The 13,605-nt window shown below is 48.0% G+C and overlaps 1 protein-coding gene across 2 annotated transcripts in view; it reads right to left on the bottom strand.

The window, feature by feature from the left end:
- GNA12 (G protein subunit alpha 12) overlaps nucleotides 1-13,395 on the bottom strand; it is a 99,060-nt gene extending 85,665 nt beyond the window's left edge. Inside the window, exon 1 of one of the 2 annotated variants that reach the window (XM_045075165.1) lies at nucleotides 12,924-13,395. In XM_045075165.1, the coding sequence (XP_044931100.1) occupies nucleotides 12,924-13,280 (357 nt within the window). In that variant the 5' untranslated portion in view covers nucleotides 13,281-13,395. The remainder of the gene's footprint in view (nucleotides 1-12,923) is intronic. The other variant, XM_004776373.2, reaches the window with a different exon arrangement.
- Nucleotides 13,396-13,605: the final 210 nt, after the last annotated feature.

The raw sequence follows: 13,605 nt of genomic DNA, 5'->3' as shown, positions 1-13,605 counted from the left end.
AATGTCCTGTATTTCAAGTTCACTTCCTGTCTCATGAGCTTTGGCTCAGGACACATTCTGCCTCTGCCAAGGTCCCTCTGCTTCTCAGTGCTTTCCCTAATGTTTCCCAGGGCTCCATTCCAGGCCAATGCTCCTCTTCTCTCCAGACTGTGATCAGTGAGATGTTCGGGGTTGCACTGACCCACCATCCTCCTCAACACCACTGCCGGGGGTTGGGGCTGAGGCCAAGAGGTGAACTACCTGGCCTGAGAATCATGTTCCTGCCTTTGGCTGCATTGTTTTTGATTGGACCATATGAAACTGTTGTTTTTGTAGGTCAAGAGTCTCAAGAATCAGAATTTCAGACACTTACATATGTAATAAGGCCTCTTTCCCTTCTAGTGAATTTTTTCATATTCACATGTAAGATTATTTTTAAACAGACGCACACCCATCTGTAAACATATATATGCATCCCACCAGGTGATGGAAGAAGGTCCCGTGAACCGGCTCCATCCTCACAGCCCGCCCCAGACGGGTCACCGAACAGGGAATCACGGCAATCCCCTGCTCACAACTCTGCCCTCATGGCCCACTGCCAGGGGCATGACCTTGGCCAAGGCGGCCCAGCCAGATCCGAGCTGGTTCTCTCTTCCACCGTGTGCCCCGCATCGGTTCCCTAACCACCAGCTGCTTCCCTGCCTTACTGCTTCAGCGCACCTGGGGGCCTGCCCCTCAGTCCCTCTGCTGAAGGCTTCCCTTCCAGCTCACCGCAGAGCCGCTGCCTTCCTGCCCTCGGGACTCACGTGCTTCCGCCTCGTCACAGAATCCCCCAAAGGACACGGATTCCAAGGGCACAGCACGGGGCTAACAGTAGCTCTACCCACGGGGGTGGGCAGGAAAACCCAGTTTTGTTCTTAGTTACTTCTGCAGTAGGAAGGGAACCCCTTGAGTAAATCAGAGAAGTCGAAAGCGATCACGCAGGAGGGTGTGTAGCTTGTGCTGCTCCCCGGAACACTGTGTCTGGTGGGGCCAGGCGTCTGAGGGCCACCTGTAACAACGCGCCATCAAGAAGCGTGTCCGGGTATAGAGGTGGCCTGGGGGAGCTCCTGGCCTAAAAGCTGCTGAAGGGAGGGAGGGCTGAAGTGCCCCCGTGAGGGACACTGTGGGGACAGCAGAAGCTCGGGGACTCTGAGGTACTGTCAAGCCCCAGGCTTCCACTGCCCAGTGAGCAGTCAGCATCCCCATCACAGCCAGGCAGACATGGGGCGGGGGAGGGGCACCCGATGGCGAAGGCCCCCAAACAGGAAAGCTAACTCCCTGTGAACGGACTGGTTCTGAAGGAGGGAGCCTCGAGGGCCAGAGACTGGCACGTCCCTCCTTCTCCATACTCACTGGTCCGGGGCTCCCTCCTCCTGCAGTCAGCACAGAGGGCTCGGGAGGGCAGGCAAGAGCATCCTGGACCTGAAGCCCCCCCTCAGTCAGGGTAAAACCCCCACCCTGACTTCACAGGGTTACTGAGGAGTAGAAGGGTCCTCCAAGAGCCAGTCCTCTTGGGTTCTGTGACCTCTCTCTCTCTCTCTACCGGCCTCCAGGAGGATTGCTATGATGAGACATCTGCTGGAGGAGGGCGCTCCGGCAGCGCTGGCGTGTCTGTTTAACGCCCCGCCGCGCTCCTTGATCCTCGTCCGGCTGCGCACTGCTACGGAGCAGAGCGCCAGGCTTCCAGCTCTCAGCCCCGAGCCTCTCAGGGAGGGTCTCCTCCCCCACATGGTCCAACTCACATGTTTCAGCCTACAGGTCTCTAATCAAGTCCTCGGAGTTCTGAGTGAAGGCCCTTCCCTTCCCCAACCTAGAACAAGAGTTATGGAGCTTCATTTCCTGGAGAAAACATGTAAGCGGCCACAAATATATAGTTGGGGGTCATCCCATCTGCGCTAACTGCAGAAACAGAACTGGTAATCGATGGAAAACACAAACACCCCGTGCTAGAAAAATTCCAAAACCAGAGGTGCCTGGGCGGCTCAGCCAGTGAAGTGTCTGCCTTTGGCTCGAGTCATGATCCCAGGGTCCGCTGAGCAGGGCGCCTGCTTCTCTGTCTCCCTCTGCCCCTCTTCATGCATGCACTCCCTTGCTCTCAAATAAAAAAAAATCTTCAAAATAAAATAAAATCCCAGGAACAAACTTCTAAAGCAGCTAGCTACTCCCTTTCACCTGTAACAGAAACCAGCAGAAAGGTGAGAGTTTAAATAATCACTCCCCCTCCTCCCTCGGCAAATGGCAGGTGTTTTGCCGGGAGCACTATGTAACTTGTCCACAGAGATGAGCACCGTCTTATCCCATAAAGGCCAGCACTGGGCTTCATGTGGATAGAAGGTGGATAGAAAGGACCTGGAGAGCAAAGCTGGGGCTTGGTTGGCGGCTGTGAAGCCCGCACCCCTGGCCCAGCGCCCCGCACTGAGCTGCCCTGTTACAGGTTTCTCTGCAGTCTAGTCACTGATTAGTCAAAGACACGGGTCCAAAGGAATCTCAACACACATCCTACAGGGGATGATGATGGCCTCCTTTAGCTGACTCGGGCTCCCACCCTCCCAGTGACTTACCCAGTGATGTCCCCTCTCCTGCCCACTCTCCCCTGTGTTTCCTGTCCCCACACAAGTCAAACAGGCAGGTACGTGGTGCAAAAAGACTCACCCCTGGGCACACAGCACAGCAAGGCGCCTGGCTCTGAATGTCAGGAATGGGTCTTGCTGTGCCCCTGACCTCTATCCTGGCCTTCCCTGGGTACAGCAGGGAACCTCCCTGCCCCAGACCGGATGGAACCCACACCACACACAATCACCAGAACCTTCCACCAAGACAATGACAATATTAACACGGCACAGGACACGGATTCTGAATCACTGTTCTGGTGGCTTCGTTTCTGCTCTACTCAGTTTCAGGACCTGACTCCCTAAGGCCTGGGTTCACTGGCCAGCACCAGTCAGGGTTCATTAAGATCAGTCTTCACTGCTGAGTGTTGATGTCACAGAGCCGTTTGGCAAAGCAGGGGCCATGGTTTTAGGCTAGACAGTAAATCAGATGCCCAAGTTCAGAGAGAGGCACTGTCTACTCAGGCTCTGCTGAAGATAGCAGGGGTGGGAACATTTTCTTGGCATTCCTGACAAGTGCATGGCGGCTCTCCAGGTCCTTTCTATCCACCTGCAAATACTCCCGAGAGTTAGCAACTGATTCTCTTCTGTCCTACGGACGCAGCACTTCTGGAGCACGAGTTCCCAATGGACCCAGCCCGCTGAACCAACGCAGAAATAGCGGCTGCCCAACACACACTGTGGAACACGGCCTGGGTTCTTCTTTCCACACCCCCGTGTGCCCAGGCCCATCTGAACGGGCACCCCAATGGCCACACATCTTCACGTACCAAAGAATCACTCCAAAAAGCTAACCCTGTGGTCAGCAACCATTACTCATGTTCTGCCCATTGAAAGGCCTTTGGGAGGAATTAAGCAGCTGCTCTGTCCATCCCACTGGGCAGAAGAGGCGAGGAGGACCACTGCTTTTGCTGAAATACAGACACAAGAGTTAGCACCGGAAACAAAGCCTCAGAGTCCTGAAGGGAGGGTCTGTCCTCGTGGCCACGCCCAGCAGGTGGGGCACACATTGGCTTCCTTGGTTTGAAGATTGCCCTGTAATTACATCTCCAGATAAGCCTGAAGTATGAATCTGCCATTCACAATCGACAGGATCCTGTCCTCACTCTCAACTTCATAATAACAGAAAATAATCATGAGCTAGCCACACAAGGCCATCTAACATCAAGCACAGCTATATTTCAAGTCTCACATGACCGATGACTGAGGGTCAAATCTGCTCCCCTAAAGTCGGTTCGATTAAACAACCATCATGTCAGCCCGAAAGCTGGAGGAGAAGACCAACCATCCACGTGCCACGAATCCCCATCAAAGGCCGGAGGGGTCTCTGGATTTTGTGAACCCCTGGAAAGAGAGATTTTTGTTTCTCGGCATTACCAAAGGACCAACCAAGTGTGTCCACATGTAAAAGTAAGTTTGCTTACTTAAATGCAATTAGCCAACAAGGCAACTGTTCTCCCAGACCCTGGAAGTTGCACTGCCACGTCTGTTCTCACGCAAGCCCGCTGTGGCTTCAAGCACAAAGGGTGCTGAACCCAAGAAACAAAGACTCGGCGGGCCAGGAGCTTCAAAGTGCTTAAAAATACAGAACAGAGCGGGGGCTTCTTCAAGGTCCTATTCGCTTTTGCAAAAAGTAATGACACAGAACAATCCTAAAAAAGATGTTAATTTACAGAAATTTAACATAATCTTAGATATTCTACCACTAAATTTCTTAACCTGCAATCCACAGAGCACAAGTAGGCCCACTTTGAGGCTTAGGATGGCGAGGGACTCCTTTAAACTATATGCATGTGTACAAACTTTATAGGGAGAAGGTCCACAGCTTTCAGATAAGGGGCATCCTGACCAAGGTCTCTAGCCAGCCACTGCATTATGACCAGTCCTCTGCACTAGAAAGTTCTGTCTAGCTCCTATGCTCCTTAATACTCCATACTATCAGAATTCTTTGTCCTAACTGGCAGAAATGCGTGGCACTGAGATGGTCTCATGTGTGTGTTTCCCCCCTGACCTGCTAAAACTCCATGGAGCCTTCAGGGACCGGCTCAAATCACACTTCCTACATGGGCGTTTCCTGGTAGCTCAGCCAGAATTAATCTTCCCTGTTCTCACCGAGCCACCTGCCTCCTTTTACAATGGCATCTAACATGACATCCATTCAGATTTTATATTAAAGAATGTAACCGTCTCCCCAGCTAGTCAGAGTACCTGGAGGGTAGACAGTGGCACCTGCCGTCACCAGAGGCATTACCACACAAGTTCCGAAACACCACATACACAAGCTTTAGGAACAGCCCAGAGAGAGACTAGCATCTTTGAGATATGAAAACAAAAAGAACGAATAAGAAGTCCTACTGGGAATAATGACAGGAGGTCAAAGCAACGAATAGATTCAAATCATCCCTGCAGAGGGTAGTGTGAAGGGATGAAGTCAAAGAAGTGATAGTTTCAGATTCAGGCACAACTGTGATCCTGAAGGAGGAGTCCTGGACTAGTCATCAAAAGACCAGGATGATGGAAACTTCTGGTTCTGCCAAGATGGGAGTAGCCCCATTCCTCCTGAGTCCTCTCCCTTACCACTAAAGATGCTCTGGACAGACCACAACAAGCAAGAATAGGAAAGACAGTGGAGACAGGAAGGCAGGCTGCCTGGGATTTCAGGATCTGAGGAACCACGTGGCGGGGAGTCCCCAGGTCCTTACTGCCTGTCCCAGACACACGCTGCACAGCCTCCAAGCTGGAAAGCCAAAAGGTGCGGATGGAAAAGAGCTCCGAGAAAAGCTTGTCCCTCCTAGCAGAAGGACTGGGGAAAGGGTGGTCTTACAACAGAAAACTCTTTTTGGCAACACCTATCCTATTCTAGCCAAATGCCAACAGAAGAACTACAACACATCACCCACTGAGGTTTCAGCAGGATTGAAGGGGAAGCTAATCTCCCATTTCCCCTTCCTGCCCCGCAGAACCAGGAAGCATCTTCCAAGTGGCCTAGGTAATGTTGGCAGGGCCAAACAAGTATCTCCTCTCCTAGCCCCTGCCGGGAAATGCAGAAGGTGCCCCAGTTCCCCGACCCGGGTGGCCTCAGTGGGGAGACAAGCCTCCATCCTGACCCAGTCCCAGAGGGCAGGAAAAGGAGGTGGGAGGCTGGGCATGGTGCCACCGTGCTGCCCCCAGTACTCCCCGGGATCAGCCAGGCCAGGGTGAGCTGATGTCACATCCCACTCAACAAGGCAACAGAGGCTCAGGGAACTAAAGGTCAGGAATAAGAGCCACTGACCCTCCTACCACCAGAGTCTCAGAGGGAGGGGACAAAAAGTGCGGCCGAGAAAGTGTTTGAAGAAATAATGGTGGGAAACTTCCCAAGCTTGGCAAAAGACACATCTGTACAGATTCGAGAAGCTGAGCACACCCTAAGCATAATAAACTGAAAGAAACCTATGTCCAAACAAATCAGAGTTAAACTCTGGAAACTAAAGGACAAATGAGCAATCTTCAAAGCAACCAGAGAGATAGGACACATTTACTTAGAGAGAATGAGCAATTCAAATAACAATGGATTTCTCATCTGAAACCAGGGAGGCACGAATAAGGCACATTTTTCAAGTACTAAAAGAAAGCGTCAGCTGTGAATTCTGTAACTGGCAAAGAGATCTCACTGATGAAGGGGATACAAAGACATTCTTGGATGTAGGGAAGCAGAGTTTGTTGTAAGCAAGGCCACCCTTAAGAATGGCTAAAGGAAGTTCTCCTAAGGAATATTCGGAGAAAGGAAAAGGTAACCTCAGGAAGAAAAGATCATCAGAGCAGGCAAAAATAGGGGTAAATATAACAAAACCATCCTACTTCTCCTAACTTTCTTAAATCCTATTTGATGACTGACATAAAACCATCTGATGTGGGACTCAGGATATAACAATAAATACTTAAAACATGTATATTTAAGGGGTGCCTGGGTGGCTCAGTGGGTTAAGGCCTCTACCTTCGGCTCAGGTCGTGATCTCAGGGTGCTGGGATCAAGCCCCGCATCGGGCTCTCTGCTCAGCAGAGAGCCTGTTCCCCCCCCCCCTTTCTGCCTCTCTGCTTACTTGTGATCTCTGTCAAATAAATAAATAAAATCTTTTAAAAAATGCATATTTAAGATATGGGGAGGGTAAAGGGATCTGAACGGAAATAAAGTTCCCACACTTCACTCACAGCTGTAAAACACTGATGCCAGTGCACTGGGATAAGCTATGTGCGTATATTATAAACCTAGAGGAACCAAGAAAAGTAAACAAAGCTTTAATCAATACACTCAAAAAGCAATCACCAATTGATCAAGATGGAATCCTAAAACGTGTTTAAATAGCCCACAGGAAAGTAAAACAAAAGAAAAAGAAAAACAACAAAATGGGAGGCTTATGCCCTTACATATTAATTACCTTATCTTAAATGTAAATGACCTAAATACTCACATTAATAAAAATGACCAGAAAAAAAAATATGGTGTAACCATATGTTGTTTACAAAAAATTTGCTTCAAAGTAACAATGTGGGTAGGTTTAAGGGGTGGGAAAATACACAACATGAAAACATTCACTTGAAAGAAAAAGAGTGGCTATATTAAAATATCTGATAAAACAGACTTCAGAGCAAAGGAAATAACTGAAGACAAAGAAGGACATTACATAATGACAAAAGGATCAATCCACCAGGAAGTCATAATAATCCTAAATGTTTATACACCACACAACGGAGTCTCAAAATGTATGAAGCAAAAAGGGACAGGAGAAATTGACAAATCCACAATTATAGTTGGGGGACTGCCACACTTCAGTTTCAGCAACTGGCAGAAATACTAAACAGAAAATCTGTGAGAATATAGAGCACCACCATCAACAACAGTACCTGACCTGTGTAGAAAACTCTACCAAACAACAGATACACATTTTATGCAAGTGTCCATGAACATTCACCAACAAAGGCCCACAGAATATATACCAAGATGGACCATATTCTGGGCCATAAAACAAACTTTAAATATTTATTTATTTATTTTAAGATTTTATTTGTTTATTTGACAGATTACAGATTACAAGTAGGCAGAGAGGCAAGCGGGTGGGGGGGGGGGAGACTCCCTGCTGAGCAGAAAGCCCGATGTGGGGCTTGATCCCAGGACCCTGGGATCATAACCTGAGCCGAAGGCAGAGGCTTTAACTCACTGAGCTACCGAGGTGCCCCCAAACCTTAAGTATTTAAAAGAATTGAAATAATATAAAATATGTTCTCTGACCTTAATAAAGTCATAGAAATCAATAACAGAAAGATAACAGGAATATCTCAATTCTTGGAAACCTCAATACACTTCTAAATAATACATGGGACAAAGAAAATATCTGAAGAGAAATAAAAATACATATGACACTGAATAAAAGTTAAAATAAAACATAACAAAATATGTGGACACAGCTAAAACAGTGCCCAGTGGGAAATTTATAGCACTTAAAATGTTTACATTAGAAAAGAGGAAAGGTCTCAAATAAATAATCAAAATCTCTACCTCAAGAAACTAGAGAAAAAAAGAGCAAAATAAACCCAAAGGAAAAAGGAAATAAGAACTGAAATACATGATATTGAAAAGAAGAAAGCCATAAGGATAATAAAATAAAAAGCTGGTTCTTTTTTTTTTTTAAGATTTTATTTATTTATTTGACAGAGAGAGCTCACAAGTAGACAGAGAGGCAGGTGGGGCGGGGGGAGCCCGATGTAGGGCTTGATCCCAGGACCCTGGGATCATGACCTGAGCCGAAAGCAGAGGCTTTAACCCACTGAGCACCTTTTTAGGTGCCCCTAAAAAGCTGGTTCTTAATGGGGGAAAAAAATAAAAGCAATAAACCTCTAAAGAGACGGACAAATATAAAAGATACAAATCACTGACACCAGGAAGGAAAGAGAAGATACACCTCTCACCATTCTCATTCAACATAATATCGGAAGTTCTAGCCACTGCAGTAATGCAAGAAAAAGAAACAAAGAGCATGCTTTAAGAAGAAATAAAACTCCCTATCCGCAAGGAACGATGATCTGTGTACAAAATCCCAAGGAATCTGTAAGAAAGCCCTTAGAACCATTAAGTGTATTTGGCAAGGTACAGGACATAAAATCAAGATGGAAATACCAATTCTATTGCTGTGTATGAACAAGGAATATGTGGAAACTGAAGAAAAAAAAAAAAAGAACACACAGTATCATTTGGAATTGCTCTAAGGAAAAAAGATACTTAGTTTAAATTCAAAACACAAAACAGATCTGTCTGCTGAGAAATGCAAAATGCTGATAAAGAAATCAAAGAAGATGGAAATAAAGACATACCATGTTCATGGATTGGAGGACTTGCTATATACAAATGTTAATTCTCCATAAAATGATCTATAAGTTTAATGCAATTGCTATCAAAATCCCAGCAAGATTTTCTTTTTCTAATAGACACAGACAAGCTTATTCTAAGATACCAATGGAAAGGCAGAGGTCCTAGAATAGCTAAGCCAATATTGAAAATGGAAAATGAAGTGGGAGAAAGCACTCTATCTGATATTAAGGCCTACTGTATAGCTGTAGTAATCAACAGAATGTGATAATGGCAGGAGAGATATACAGATCAGTGGGACAGGATGGAGAACCCAGAAACAGGTCCATACAAATATGCCAACTGAATTCTGACAAAGGAGCAAAGCAATTCAATGGGAGAAGCACAGTTTTTCCCAACATGTGGTACTGGAAAAACTGAGCATTCCAGGCAAAACAAAACAAAACAAAACAACCCCCCCCCAAACCCCTAAACTTCCACCTAAACCTCATACATTTTCATGGGATAATTACTCAAAATGGATCAAGGACTTAAATGTAAAATGTAAAACTACCATACTTCTAGGAAAAAAAAAAAGGGATCTAGGGCTAGGCAAAGAGGTCCTAGCTTTGATACCAAAAGCATTACCTATAAAGGGGAAAAACTGGATAAACTGGCTTCATCAAACAAAGTTTTGTTCTGTGAAAGACCTTGTTAAGAGCGTGAAAGGGAAAGCTACAGACAGGGAGAAAATATCTGCATAACATAATACGTGACAAATGATTGGTATCTAGGATGTATAAAAACACCTCTCAAAACATTTAACAATAAAGCACAATAAACAACAAACAACAAAAAACAAGCAACCTAACTAGAAAACAGGTAAAAACATGAAGAGACACTGCACCAAAAAGGGTCTACGGATGGTAAATAAACACATGAAAAGATGTTCTACATCAGCTGCTGTTAGGGAAACGAAATCTAGCTCTTACACGCCTATCAGAATGGCTGAAATAAAAAAGGGCTCTCCGATGCTGGCAAGGATTCGGGGAAAGTGTCCCTCACACGTGGCTGGTGGGGATGCAGGATGATGCAGGCACCCTAAAAGCAGCTGTAACATTAACCACGCAACTGCCATTCAACGGAGCGACTGTACTCCTGGGCACTTAATTCCACACGTGTGAAGATGTGCATACGTGCAAATACATGCACATAAATGTTCATAGATTTATTCATAATAGTCAGAAAACTGGAACAACCCAGAGGCCCTGAATGGTTACACGGCGTGCTGTGCTAAATCTGTACCACGGATACCACTCAGCAAACAGAAGATGAAACTATTGATTTGCGATACCCACAACTACTTGGGCGATTCTCCAGGGAACTGTGCAGAATGATAAAAGAGGTCATGTTCTGCATGGCTTCATTTATGTAATAATCTGGAATGAATTATAAAGTTTTAGAATTGGAGAACTGATTAGTTACTGCCAGGGTCAGGGAAGGGCAGAAAGGAGGGGCTATGAAAGGCAACATAAGGGATCCTTAATGGTGATGGGAATGTTCTGTATCTTGATGATGTTCCCTTGTCAATATCTTGGTTGTGATATTGTATCACAGCTTTTCAAGCTATTACCATGGAAGGTAAGTGGGTAAAGGATACACGGGCTCTCCTACACCTGGATGGGACTCCATAATTATCCCAAAATTAAAGTTTAAAAAAAAAAAAAAAAAAGGACTAGGTCTGGTCACCAGCTCTGCCACGTGTTACTGGAAGGCTGACCTTGAGCAGATTTTAAACTCTCTATTCTCAATTTTCGCATTGTCTACAAGGGACAATACCAACTGAAAAATGGTAAAAAGTGGCAAATGTCATTTGTGAAGGACAGGGTAATGTGCACGGCACATAGTGAGTACTTCGAAAACAGCTTGCTAACACCACATCTCTATGTAGACCCAAACATTATTCTAAATAGTATCAATCATATGTCCACTGCTAAAGGCATGACAAAGCTATTAATTTAAAAGGTCTCTTCCCAAACTGATCGCCTAAAAATGGTGTGGCGAGGGGAAGAATTTTTGGTTTTAAAAATCGGAAGATAAATTTCTAACTAGTTACTGAATAGTCACAACAGATAAAGTGAGTTTAAAATGGAACTACAGTTAGTAAAAAGTTGGGAAGAAAAATAGGATATTGGCTAACACATCTTATTTCAGTTGACTAGGAAATCAGTAAAAGTTAATGTAAAAGTTAAGACGGGGCTTTCTAAAACGTACTTAACACGATGACTTAGATTTAAGATTCTGTGTTTCTAAACATTTTCTCCACCTCCAGCATTAAAAGAAAGTGAGAGGGAGCCAGCTAAATCCTTATACTTTTATACCTGCTTGCTTTGGAGGTTCAGAAAAGCAGCAAAAATACAATCTGGCTCTGTGGTAGAGAAAGACAATGACATGCACTTTACCCCAGAAGATGAGGGGAATTTTAAGCACACAGTGGATCCCCTTGAATCACACTGGGCTCCTAGCCTTAAAGTTGATGAAGTACTGGCCGGAGCTGACTCACAGAGAGGCTTTTGAAAGAGGTGAAAAGGAAAGGAGTGTTTTATCATTCAAATTATTCCCTTCCTTTCATTCCCCAGCAAGATTCTAAAAGAGCTATTTCTACTAAAATAAATTATTTTAATAACAAATACAGAGAGTGGGAATACCAGTACCCAAGCCTGGAAGGAGGAAGGCCTGAGAGGCCTTACCCAGGGTTCCATCATTCAGGTCCCCATGAGGAGCCACTTTCCCCCAAGACCTGGAGAGTTTTCTCATGGGTGAAGTGAAAGAAATGTACCAGAGAGGTTTCTACAGCCCTCTGCTAAATTTAAAGTCCCTTGGGGCACCATAAAATCTAGTCTCCAGACAGCTGTCTGGTATGACAAACTCTCCTCTACCTCTGCTTTGAGACATACCTGTAATTTGCTTTCCCCAAAATGGGCGCGGGAAAGAGTATGTGAGAGGACAAGGAAAGGAGTAGGGAAAACTAAAAACTAAAAAAACAAAACAAAAACTCTGCAATGATCATAGGTGCAGGAGGGAATCTGCTTCCTGCCGCTCATGGTCAATTTTATCCAGATTTCCTTTCTTTGGGGCCCTCTGGCACAGACTCACAGTAGAGAGAGACTAGAACCCAGACTTTGCCAGCTCCACAGGTTTCCCCCCAAAACACTGCCAAGAAGAAGAGGAGGGGCAAGGAATAGGAAAGCCAGAAGATTACACACCACTTAAGAGATACTCTGAAAGTTGCAAAGCAAGGAAGGACTATGTATCCTGATGCAGACAAACAAAACAATTACAGGCCACGGAGGAAATGTGAACACGGGCTGGGTATCTGAGAATATTAAGTAAGGAGTTACGAACTCTAAGGTCGGATAAGGGTACCAGGGCTGTTTTTAAAACGAGGTCTTATCTTTCGGCGACAGACGCTATGAGAGTTTCTAACGGCGTAGTACGGTGTCTGGGATCCGCCTCGAGCCACACAGGGCAGGGGTCTGGGCGAACCCAGCTGTAAGGAGATCAGGGCCGAAGTGGGGGAGGGGGCGTGGGTGCGGACGGCTCCTTCTATTCTCCGGATTGTGGGTAGGTCTGAAATTTTCCTAGGAAGCAATTCCACCGAGGGCCTTGCGGCCGGTTCCCCCTCCGGTCTACGCGGCTCGTCCGCACTTACTGGGAGGGCAGGAGAAGGAGGGTTCCCTGACCCCCGGAGGCTGGCTGTGGGAAGCGCCCAGAAGCCATCCCGCAAGGGCGCGTCCCCGACCCGGCGTCCAAGACCCGGCCCTCCCAACCCCCCGAAGCCGGCAGCCCCCGAGAAGGGAGAGGCGGAGGCACCCCTCCCCGGCCAGCGCCCTCCCGTGCCACCCCGCATTCCCGCTCCCCAGCCCCGGCATCCGGGAGCTGCGGCCGCACCTGCGCGCACCTGGGCGCACCTGGGCGCAGGTGCGCGGGCGGGGACGCGGAGGCGCGCGCACCTTGAGGATGTTGTCGAAGATGGTGTCGCGGAACTCGAGCAGCGCCTTCTGGTCGAACTCGCGGCCGTGGATGATGCGCATCTGCTTGAGGAAGGTGGACTTGCCGCTCTCGCCCGCGCCCAGCAGCAGGATCTTGACGAGGCGCCGCACGGCGCGCCGCTCGCGGGCCAGCCCCGCGTCGATGTCCCGGCTGCGCCGCCGCGCCTCGCGCTCCGCGTCGCGGGCCCCGCCGCCGCTGCCCGCCCTGCGCTCGCGGGCCCCGCCGGCCTCGGCCGGCAGCAGGCAGCGGCTGAGGGTCCGCACCACGCCGGACATGGCCGCTCAGGCCATGGACCCCGCCGCGGGCGAGGCGAGCCCCGCGCGGCAGCCGGCCGCTCCCTCAGGCCGCGTCGGTCCGCCGCCGCCGCCGCCCCGAGGCCCGCTCTCGCCCGCCGCTCGGCCCCGGCAGAGGGGCGGTGCGCGCGCCTCTAGAGCCCGGCGATTGGGCCGGCTGTCGTCCATCCGGGCGAACGCGCCCTCCGATTGGACCGTGCCGCGCCGGGAGGCGGGCGTCCCTCCACTCTAGGGGCGGGGCCGGCGCCGAAAGGGGCGGGATCTTCGGGGTGGGGGCGTTTCTCATTGGGCGCCCGGGATGAGGTTC

This window comes from Mustela putorius, unplaced genomic scaffold (assembly GCF_011764305.1).
Source record: "Mustela putorius furo isolate JIRA1106 unplaced genomic scaffold, ASM1176430v1.1 tig00000139_pilon_pilon_pilon, whole genome shotgun sequence".
Taxonomy (NCBI): domain Eukaryota; kingdom Metazoa; phylum Chordata; class Mammalia; order Carnivora; family Mustelidae; genus Mustela; species Mustela putorius.
The sequence above is the reverse complement of the archived record's forward strand: the minus strand, read 5'-3'. Positions and strand labels throughout refer to the sequence as shown.